The 12,101-nt window shown below is 41.7% G+C and overlaps 1 protein-coding gene across 4 annotated transcripts in view; it reads right to left on the bottom strand.

Moving 5' to 3' along the window:
* mdga2a (MAM domain containing glycosylphosphatidylinositol anchor 2a) overlaps nt 1-12,101 on the bottom strand; it is a 156,691-nt gene that overhangs the window by 68,305 nt on the left and 76,285 nt on the right. For 2 of the 4 annotated variants that reach the window (XM_031865979.1, XM_031865981.1), the window contains exons 5-6: nt 10,354-10,489; nt 9,839-10,108 (exon numbers count right to left, since the gene is read on the bottom strand). In XM_031865979.1, coding sequence (XP_031721839.1) covers nt 9,839-10,108; nt 10,354-10,489 — 406 coding nt within the window. The remainder of the gene's footprint in view (nt 1-9,838; nt 10,109-10,353; nt 10,490-12,101) is intronic. The other 2 variants (XM_031865980.1, XM_031865982.1) reach the window with 1 other exon arrangement.

Below are 12,101 nucleotides of genomic sequence, written 5' to 3'. Positions count from 1 at the left end.
CACAGCCAATGAGCGCATAATGAGTCCACAAAAATGATCCCTCCGCTTGGAGAGTGAAATTACATACTTACATATATTGACTTATAAATTAATAGAAGGCCAGTGGCCAGAAACAGAAGAGTGATATTGAGAGTGAGTTCACTTTGGAGGCGCAGGTGAAGAGAGTTGTGCAGTACTTTTCTTTAACGAAGAAATGTCTCAAAAAACCTAGTTCTTTTTATTTCATGCTCAATTCTCTCAGATTTAAAAAGGTAAATAACACTTTTATTTCCTCTCATCTAGACTATTGCAACTATCTCTATACATTACCTGCCTCAGTCAAAAATCAATCTCACATCTCCGGCTTGTTCAAAACGCTGCAGCTGTAAATCACTGTAACTGGCTCTAAACGTCTTAGCACACACTATGTATGTTCGTCGTATATCTGTCTACCTGCTCCATTACTTTTTATTTCAATTTTTTGTTGTAGCAGCTTTTGGGTTTTATTGTATTTTTTTAATTTAAAAAGATCTTGAGATGAAATTATCTTTTTCGAGGGAGACCTGGCCAAGATAGCCAACATTGATTACAATGTTTTTTTTAAAAGTTATATATAAAGGAAGTTAATATTATTATTACATACGTCAGGGTCCATGCACAGTAAACTAGTCCATTATCATATTCTCCATCTATTCATGATTAACAACTTCTGGACTCATCACTGTCATAAGGGAAGAGCAGATAATAGTCCACACTGACCCGGCTGCCCATGCTCCACTTTTTAATATCTATGATAATACCAGAATACCGAGGAGACCCTCTTTATTATTATACTGATCAGAACATCTCCACCAAGCATCAGAGCTATACGATCAAATATATTTTCATAAAAAAGAAAAAAGAAACAGTGTCTGAAATCTGCAACCGACTCTTTCAAACTGTGTTTTATGGATTTAGGTTGTTTTGACAAACTCAAAGTGAGACTTACTCTAAGTCAACTTTGCTAAATAAAATAGTCTACCGGGGTCGGTGCAAAGGTGCATTTAAGCTCCTCAACCACAGATCTTCATTCTAGTTAAACCAGGAGTAGGAGTGTCTGATTAAATCTCGGTGCTCTTTTTTTCCGTTCCCTACTTTTCCCACACTTCCCCTCGCGATGATTCCCCTCGTTTCCGCACAGAGCTGCAGCGCACTTCAGAATGGCCGGTGCTGCATGTGCACTCATGCATATTTCAGAATTGGTACCCTCCCTGCCTCCTCCACATTAAAAACCTCCTCTCCTGCAATTTTATCTGACCATAAATATTGAATAGCAGGTAGGTATTCTGTAAATCGACTACATTTGTGTACACGAGAGATAAGTGGGCATTACTTCACCTGGTTGCACCAAATTTTGCTGGACAGCTGCAGCGACTAAAACTGTGCTTGTTCCCTTATGCATGGGAGACAATCTGAAACTAGAGGTATTTTAAAGGGATTCTGGGGAGTGTGTGAGGTGAGAAGAGCAGAGTTGAGAGAGTTTGTCGGGTGATGACGCACTGTCACTCTTCCTTCCCCATTTCTAAATCAAGGCAAAAAGTATTATGTTTAATGTTTAACGAGGATCTGCTCAGAAACAGAACTTTCCAATTTGCTCTGGAGGTAAACCGTGTCTCCGAATATTGTTTTACAATTTCCACAACATCATTAATATCTCACAAGAGTGTGTGTGTGTGTATAAGGTTGGAGTTAGTGAGTCTATATATACATGTGACACTGTATGTACTGTAGGGGAGACACACTCTTCGATACAATACAATACATTTGCAATAAACACTAATGTTTGTTTATGAAGTTTGATAAAAACAAATCCCAGCCTAAGGTTCCCCTACTATACTAGCTTTTTCTGGAGCTTTTCTCTCTCAGATGATTCAACATGTAGCTAGATACACAGTCTACAATCCACAACAAAAGCTTCGTAATGATACGATATCGTATGAAGCAACTCAAAGTCGATTCGTCGCAAGTCGATTATTCGCAATTTAGACTTTATATTTGAAGTGATACTAAAATATATCAATGATTTCTTCGAGTTTTAAACACTGAATACTCCAGAAAGTTACGTCTTCTGCCATGCCGGCAGTGCAGCACAGGAAGTGATACAGTAGCATTAGCAGCTAATCAGAGGCCTGGCTCGAAGTCTTGACCACGCTGAATGACAGTGGAGGAAGTGGAGATAGCACATGTTCAAACATAGTTTATCCATCTTTAAAGTTAGTTTTGTTTTTTTAAAAGCTGCTGTTACACTGCCATTTAAAAAAGTGCAGCATTTGAACTGACAAAATGAGGTTTGACTCGTTTACATTTCAGGTGGTAGCATACTGCTAATGCTAGCTTTACTCGCTTTGTGATAACTGCTCCTCAGTCAACGTTTTACACGCCCAGAAGGGTTTGTTGTGCCACAAGCAGATTTTATAGTACAACTGCGTGCTTTAAATGGCGTGTTGATAACATTACTATATAGTAGTTAGTAACTACTATAGTAACTACTAGTTACATCGGTTTCTGATAGGTATTGGTCAGTGTTTACACTGCTACAACTGAGCAAACGGCATCTGCAGATGTATGGTTGTAAGCTCTGGAAAAGGTCAAGACTGAGATTTGATTCTAACCTTTAGGAAGTACTATGTAACATTGTTGTTAAGATGTCAGCTGTTGGTTAGGCAAAAACAGCAAAAAAAGCATCTTTGTCATAGTAAAAAAACATGATAAGCTTAATAAAGATCATCTTCAGTGTTTGTACTGTGTGTTGAATAGAAAACTCTCACAGCACGATATCTTAACGACATACCAAGACTTGTTCGCAAAGCTGGCCTAGCAGTAGCTCCTTCATAAGTTGCACACCAAAGCAAGAAATCATCAGCAGAGTAAGCAAAATGTAAACACTTATCTCAGGCACCGGTGTAGAAAATCAAGCCTTATTTAAAAAAAACATTGCCAGTATCACAGCCGCTGCGGCACAAAACACAAGTCAACCTGCGCACAAACAAACTCTACATGAATTATTGATGAATTTAGGAAGCTGGTTTCCTTTTATCGTCATCAGAGTTTTCTGTCATTCAACCCTGGCTGTGACAACATGCCAAGGAGTAAAACATCCACTATAGGGACACTTACAGGAGCTACTTTCTTCATGGTAATATCAGGCGAAGAGATGGAGCTTACATTTGCATTACATGTCTCCTGCATCCTATTTAGCCTCAGAGATTGCATGCGGTTCATCGGTGATACAGTTCATATTCAAGGCATTTTCTTGGATCATTACCAAACAAATTACAGTGGTCCCTCTTTTTCTTTTTTTGTTCTACTGCAAACTGAAGTGCTTTTCCCTGCAGCGAGCCTGTATGATTCTCCATAGCTTTAATAGCCTGTGAGAATAATGGGTGGCCTGAACATGAAAAGCGCAGATAATCACACAAAGAAAAAAGCCCTGGTTGAGGCCTCCTTCTACAGAAGGCTCATGTCACACGGCGGGATTACAATACCGACTCGGGGGAACTTCTTAGCAGGGCAAAAGTACACACAGCCCTGACATACTGATTATGACATACACGTATGTAGGCACAAAATGACAAAGACACAATGGCATCACTTCGGCACAGACACAAACGCTGCAACACTATAGGAGAAATTACGTTTGAATGTGCCCCCACTCTTTCCGGAGCACTTCCCCACCATTCTCTGGGATGCGAAGAAAAATGTGTCTCACTCCGTTCCCACTCTGAATCATTATCCTCCTCTCTACTCATCAGTTCATCTCATTTTTCAGTCGCTCCTGCCCGTCCGTCTCTCAGCAGGCGTCATACTGGGCTCTCCATTCACTCTTGCAGCGAATATCAGCATGTGGAGCTGAACTCATCTCTCAGAGCCAGATGGATGCCTCTCTAACTGCTACTCTCCTCTGCCTCCTCTCATCCGCTCAAGGTTAAACAAAAAAAAGAAAAAAGGACAACGGGCATTAGCATGGCTCAAAACACAAGGCATTCACATGCGCTTGCAAACACACACACACACACACACACTGGCACCGCCATCCAAAACACCTTTCATTTTCCTATTATCGCATGTATCCTCACATTAGCAGCAACACATTCCCCCATGCATCAGCACCTTCACCATATAACGGCCACTCACACGTGTCCATTCTTTGGCAGGAAGAAAATGAGTCCTAAATGTTGCTCTCAACCTTCAGGCGGACCTCCGGCTTTAATTTATGTCAAAAAGGATTCACATGCACCGACTGCACAAACAAGACAGAGACGTTCACATGTACAGGCACAGACACGTACAAATACACACAGGCGGTCCTCAGGGCCGCAGCCCAAGAGACCTGCCCGCCTGTGCCAGTTCTGGTCATCCAGCCATTAAATCTGGCATTCATGAATGGAAATGTATTCAGCTTTCGTCCAATTTATTCCAAAGCAAATTTGATAAGGGTCATTCACATGTTGATTCACATGCTGACAGCCAGGTTTTTACCAGGCACATCATGATTGTTTTCTCCCCTCCAAAACAGTCCAAATATAAACGGCGGGGAGCTCACACTGAAAAAGATTGCATTTGCTTCTCTATAAATAACAGCAAGCTTCCAATCAGAGTTACAAAGTGTGGATGGTAGCGAGTGTGTTTGACTTTGTGTTTACGCTTGAGTGTGTGTACGTGGAATAAGTTGTGTCTACGTTAGCGGGTCGGGAATGATGGATGTCTTAGGGTGTGAAAGCTTCATACCTGAATTTGTCAGGAGCCCCTGGGGGAATTGTCGAGAAAATCCGACGACAAACACGGCTGCGTTTGATTTTCAATCTTTGATAGCTACAGCAATGCTCATTTCTCTACATCACAAAGATGGGGAAACACATTGCTTAGCGAAAAGACGGGAAACACATGCACCGAGTCGCCGTCTGTGTGCAGGGAGACATGAAAACAAAATGCGAGGCCAGCTGCCCATTTCAACAACACCATCTACAGACAGTCCTGTCTCGATTCACCAACTCTCCAAGCGAGAGCTGCCGACTCATATTTGAGCAACAGAGGAAAGGAAGAAACAACCAGCGCAGAGTATCTTTGCATTGTCGCAACGGATATATCACAAACTGGTGTGTGTGTGGAGGACAGGAGTGGACTGAAGTGGCCCGGGGAAGGCAGAGTATTGACCTGCATTTGAAGACGTGTTGCGGACCCTTAATCCATAAAAAGGATCTTGTCAGCAGGGTGATGTGATGCCAGTAGCCTGCTGGGCAGGCTGTGGAGATGGCGAAGCCCTGGAAGGCAGTCTGGCTGGTGGGACAGTATGGCCAGAGAAACTACCATCTGCTGGGGAGAGATGTGTGTTTTCACACACACACAGCCCCCTTTGGCAACAGCAGTTTGAGAGGGCTTCTCAAGGACTGGAGAGGACCGTGAACAAGCTATGCAACAATGAGGCCACAGGATGACCCTGCAAAACACGCATTCAGTGTAGAAAAACCGAATAAATTGGTATTTTATGTAGCCATGTAGAACATGAATATCAAAACATATTCACACATGCACAGACGGATGCAGCAATTCTTCCCATGTGCTTGCAATTCCAAACATTTCAGCTGTTCATGGCCACACACACATACATACTTAAGCAATTAGCAGAGCAATTATTTCTCCTGGTTTTGTAGCCTACAGTCGGGATTTTCTGAAGAAAATGTTTTATAAGCACACAGACAGCAGTCTTTTTCTGTTGCCTCTCTTTTCTGCACATACACACATTCATACACAAACAAAGAGCAACTAAAGGTCTGCCTGCGCTCTAGCCTCGAGCCTGGCTTATCCTCTTTCAATTTTCCTTTTCTCCTCACTTCAAAGTATCACGACAGTAACAATTTGCCAGTGGAGCGACTGTACCGAATGTCTTGTCGAACACAATTAAAAGAATACACAATTTACACGTGCAAATATGACCACGATTTCCATTTAAAAATTAGCCAACATCGAGAAGAAGCAACTTTGGAGATTTAGAGAACAAAGCACGATATCATTTCTTAATTACTACCCAGTTAGAATTCATTTAGTCACAATAGAATGGCATTAGGGGGGAAATAGAGTACAGTCAATTGTGCCACGATTACAGTCATGGTGGTTATTTCAAAGTGTTTCCTGTCTAATTTCAATCATGCATGATTGATTTGCATGCTAAGAGGAAGGTGGGTAAAGAAAAGTAGACAGGATCAAACTCATTCTTGGCACTACAACTTCACCCTTTTCCACTTCGCCTACATTTGTGTTCTCACTGGTCGCCTTTGTCATTTTAAGGGCCATGTCAACCAGTTAATGGGGACAGGAAGTGGTCTGTAAAACTGTCTGCACCGGTGTTAACTCACCAAAGTCCACTACTATTGTCACCCGCGGTGATATATCGGCTGATATGAGCTTATTACGGGTATATTTGTACGACCGTGGATGTCAGCTGATAAGTAACAACAATTTCCAGTAAAGAAATGGCAAGGATAAGTTTGGGGTACATAGTCTGTCAACTAAAGAGGACTGACAAGTTAATTCTTCAACTGTAAAATGTCTAACTTAGTACTTATCGCTGTTGTAGGTGCTCAGTCTGTGGCGACTTGGCTTTAGAACCGGAGGGGCGCATGTTCAAGTCCCCCACATGGTCAAAGTACCGAGCATAGAGTGGAGAATCTCTCCATTAATGCATAAGTAGGTCCTGTTTGTGCATGTGTGTGTATTTACGGCCTGTGTGTGTGTAATGTGTAAAAATAACAACAGAGTAAAAAACCGTAATTTCTCCTCAGGGATCAATAAAGTTTGTCTTCCTAAAAAAAATGAATAAAAAACTCTGAGGTAGTTTAAAGTTCCTCAAAGCAACTTCAAACTGGTTGTAAAACAGTCTCAATTTAATACAGATGCCTCTATATGACCTACATAAGTAAACAAGACCATTAGCGAGAAGGAGAGACACAGGAGAACCAGGACCAGGACTAAGCGGGGCAGTTCCTCATAGTAGCTTTTAAAAAATGTTTCATATGTTTGTTCATTTATTCATTATTTACAAGAAAATAATATTGGAAGATTCGTATATTCAAATTCAACTCTTGAATATCAAATAGATGCTGCAAGCTTGTTTTCATGCACTCAGTAACAGCAGTGAGAAAGTATGACACATTGCACAAACTGTTTTTGTTTTTCACCATGAGTATGTCTGGTACGGAGAGCTGTGTGTCTCCATTGTTTCACTGCTGAACTGGTTGTATGTTATTAAGAAACAAATCAAATCTATGATATATTTCTACAGACAATGTAGTCTATTAATATACCGTCGCACCCTTCGTCATCTGGTGCATGTTGATCCTAAAATTGCATTTGCGTCAGCGACAGCTCGTCAGACTCAGGAGACCGATCCTGACGCCTCAGAGAGATATGTGACATCGATCCTGACTGTTTCTCATAGTTCATCAGTCTGTCCCAGAAATAGCATTAAATCAGTACTGCTTTTGTCTGTTCGAGCTTATTCAGCTTGGTTCAAAATTCATTTTGACATGTGATGCTTTGTTGGACTTCAGAGTGTCTCCCTCAAATGGTCTTGTCCTTTAGGTGTGTCTTTGTCTTTCTAAATCATTTTGATAATCAATGTATCTAAATGACGTGTCATTTCAGTATGCTGATCCAAATCGTGCTCTCAGTGATGGTTGGTCAGACTCAGGACAGAGATTTTGTGTTCATTCATACAGCATCCCCTCACTCTGGAGTTCTATAACTATTGATCCCACAACTGCACTGACAAGAGAGACTGTTCCAAATTTATTTTCTTCTTTTATTGATCCTTAATTTGCTTTGTCACGTATCGATTCGTTGTGTCATTTAAGCATCTCTCCGTTTAGTTTTAGACTGCCGAGATTTCTTTGGCTTTGTTAGTTTTCACTCCAAATTGATTTACTCTGGACAGAATTTTGTGTCAGTTTTTAATCTATTTAGTCTCCTCCCGTCTGATTGCCTTTTGTTTAAACATCTGCAGTAAATGATTGAGTCGCACACATGTTGGTGAGGGCTTTTAGGCTTTAGGAGAATATACTGGTCAATGTCTCCACAATGGGTGTTCATCAATGTCTGACTTTTGCATGAAGGTTATGAATCAGAAACGTAACCCAACATATACATCATTATACGTGTGATTGTTTTAAAGAGCTAATGATCACACTTTTGCATCTGGATTGATGATTCATAAAGCCTGGCACTGCATGAAAACATCTGTAGCTGCAAAACATTCAGTCAAGCAGAATAATGCATATTTGTCCTGTTTAACTTTTAACAAGTACAGACTTTGCTCTGCAGCCTTAAATGTGATCAATGAGTGTGGATGCAAACATCATCTATATTTAAGGAAGGTTGGGTGTTTACTTTTAATGATATTTGATCAAGATCCCACATGAGAACCATTGTCATCTCCAGATGTCTGACACATCAATGAGAGAGTGATATTTATTGCAGCAATTGCCCGCGGTGAGTGTGCTCTGACTTATTTGCTGCCGTGTGACACCTGACACCTTCTCTTTGATGTAAACCTCTCAATTCCTAAGTCCTCAACTATATGGGCACTTTCACAATGCAGAGACTGGGTTTTATCTGTCAGGAGGGGGCCATCAGGAGTGATTTGTCGATGATTTGATTTTCATCCCAGGGAATATATGGCTGCATAAATAAATGCTTCCAAACGGGTTGAGCACAGAAGCGACCTGATGATGGAGCTGTGGCTTAATCTCTTAGATGAAAGGAGAGAAACTCCGTGAGAAACTTTTTGAGCCAATCTGCTAAACTCTGATATGTGATTCCATTCGTGTGTGTGTGTGTGTGTGTGTGTGTGTGTGGGATGTTCTCTTGAAAGTTAAAATTCACTTTTGGATCATCCCCTGAATGCTGTATTGCTTGTGAGGCTTTCACTAATTAATACATCTTTTTATTCACCTGCAAGAGGTTCCTGCAGTTTCACATTCAGGGCGTTGGGATCCTCTGTTATGTCACAGATGAAAGCCTAGTCACACACCACCCTTAATCCTCCAGCTTAGTAACAGCAGTCAATTTAAGAAAGTTAATTTCCTCATGCGTCATGTCGCATCTGTGCGTGTTTTATATCAAAACGCCTTTTCTTTACAGGTGGTAAAATATCCTGTCTTGAGTATTAACCTTCAGTGTTGTTTTAGCATTACTGTACATGAAATGTGTCTGTTGACAACTAAAAGCACGATTCACCGTCTGCGTATCCGTGTTGACAGGGAGCAGTCAATGTGACAACATGCAGGAAAAAGGGACTTTGATAACGGTCATTTCTGTAACGAGCTACAGCTGTATACTACCCTGTTAACGAGCAAACAGGCAGCAATGGACCCTCGTCCCGCTGCCCTTGTTAAATTTGTGTAAACCACTCTTTGAATCCGTGTTTTTTAATGAATGGTTCCACACTATTTTGCCTCCAGCTTTTATCCTTGGTGGTCTTCAAGTAGCCGGAGCAGAACCAACAGTGAGATCTGATGCTCTGCGTGTTTTGTAAGGTCAAACTGTAAGAGCACAATCTGAAGGACACTCAGCAACTCTGTGAATACATTAATTATAAAGCCATACAAGCAAACTTTAACTAAATTATTAATCAAAAGTAAAACAGTAAACAAGAAATAATATCGTGCCCAGTCATACACGACAGAATGCTCTACTGTTTTTGCTTTCTTTGTGTAGCAAATAGGCTACAACTGCATTTCATACTGCAACCCTTTGTTGCATAATGCCAATAATTTATCCTTGAATTCTGTATTCATGTCATACTGAAGGTTTTTGGACTCCTCACCTCGCACCACAATGGTGGTGGACTTCTTGGCCGGGTTTCCCACGTTGTTGCTGGCAACGCAGCTGTAGACCCCCGACTCATCTGAGCTGATGGCTGGAAGGGTGAGCGTGCCCCCCTTCACCACGCTCCTTTGTGGCAGGCTGTCATTACTGCTGATCCAGGCGAGAATGGGGGGCGGCTCTCCACCTGTGGTGATGCACACCAAGGACACCGTTTGGCCAGGATTAACGATGATAGGATCCTCAACCAGCAGCTTGATGGACGGCGAGGCTGTGGAGGAAGACAGTGTGGAGTCTTAATTGGCAGGAGATGGACAATTTTGGCAGTTATGACAGTTACAGAATATGTCAGTTCACTTCATCTGTCTGTTTCCATGCCGGTGCTATATTTATTAGGACACGTATATAGATTTAGCTGCTTTTATTTAGCAATACACAGTTAAAATAACTGCAAAAACAGTAATTTGGTGTAAGATTATAAAATCATAACGTAGAAAAGTCAATGGTCTTAAGTACCTGTCTTATTGGTGAGTCTGAAGATAACACTGCGGTCAGGGATCCCACACACATTTCTGACAGAAGCGACGCAGCTGTAGTTGGCGTAGTCCTGAGGACGCAGGTTCTTCAGCTTCAAAATCTTCGTTTCCCCCTGCAGCTCAGACCAAACCAACACTGGTATGCAAATGTGTGCAAAAATATCAACATAATCAAGTTAAAGAAATGCAGAAAACTAGGCGCTGGGACGGGGATGACAAAGGCCAAACGCCTCCAAAGAAAGGTCAAAGAGATGAATATGTATACAGTTTTAAAAAATGAAAGGGGAAGGTTGCAGATTACAGCTAAATATATGATGGCGTTGGTTTTAAAGGAAATTAATGTGTCAACTTGCTTAATACCAACGTGTGGATTACTCTCCAGTCAATGGCCCTGTAGTATTTTCCCCATTCAGCTGCAGTAATATGGATGGGCTCAGCAGGGGATCCCTCCATAGAAACGGCTAGCTCACTTATAATATGTGTTTGATTCCAGCTGGGCCTGTCAACCATGAGCTCCGTCCAGGAGGCTGTGATGAGGATGTGAACCTTTTGATCTGGCTGACTCCAATGTGTGGGTGTTGGGTCGGAGGTGGCGGCGACTGATTAAAACACGAGTCAGCCGCACGCTGCGGCAGTCCACACAACATGGCAGTCCCTCACGTCTTCCACATCCAATGAGGCTCATGGATAAATTAATTGTGTTAGATTAGCGACGGACCCCGCACTGCTGTTCCTTTCTTACTCTGTCACCTCCTCTGCTTCGGAGCAGATATCAGGAGATGAGGTCCGTGGTATTCAGAGTGCAAAGCTTTACTCTCAGTAGGGGGGGGGGGCAAATTGGAAGGAAAATCTATTTGGAAAATGCAAGGGGCAGAGAAAGGAAGCGAAAGGACAAACACATTAAACCGAATTGGAGAGGGGGATTTGATAGTCATATCGACTGAAAGATTGAACGCTACACAAAGTACACAAGAGCTTCGGGAACGGGACTTATGGCTGAAAAAAGGGCAAAGAAATGATGGAGGAGTGCATTGTCACTGTAAGGTGAAAATCCACAGTTTTGCTTTCATGTTTTAAATTACATATTTGAGGCATTAAATGGGCGTCTTTGGGGACATAGAGTCACAACCAGCTTGATGAACTTAAAATGCATGGCAATAAAGATGCAAATGAGGGCATTTTTCAGGCTAGCAGCAGGAAAACTACTACCTTGGCTTGATAGGGGCCAAGAAATTGAGTGAGGAAGCTGAACAAAAGAGCGATATAAATATGTGATGAGCTGGGTGATGAGCAATATGTTTCTAACTGGTTACTTCCTTGAGAGACATAATGCTCAAGCTGAACATCACACCACAAGAAAACATCAAACTCCATCGTAAACATCAAAACATATCGACTACTATAAAGAAGTGGGAATCTGATGAGGGAGGAGAAATGGCTCCATTATATGTTGGATAATTGTCCTATTCTCTGGCACTTTGTGAGGAAAATGGAGGAGAAAGGAACAGACGATTTTCTACAATAAAAGCAGAGCTCTGGGCCTCACCTAATTATGAGCCCTTTCTCCATACAGGGTTTAAAATGCCACCTCTGCATTTCTACAGTATCAGTGGGAATATAAAACAAGATTTGGTAGGCTGAAAAAGGTGCAAGAGAATGAAGCTGGAATGAAGAATAATGGAGGGAGGAAGGTATTCAGGTGAACTTAATTCACAAATCTGCCAGGTC

The sequence above is a fragment of the Anarrhichthys ocellatus genome, unplaced genomic scaffold (genome assembly GCF_004355925.1).
Source record: "Anarrhichthys ocellatus isolate YVR2014 unplaced genomic scaffold, GSC_Weel_1.0 scaffold34, whole genome shotgun sequence".
NCBI classification, from domain to species: domain Eukaryota; kingdom Metazoa; phylum Chordata; class Actinopteri; order Perciformes; family Anarhichadidae; genus Anarrhichthys; species Anarrhichthys ocellatus.
This window is presented reverse-complemented; position numbering and strand designations above follow the sequence as displayed.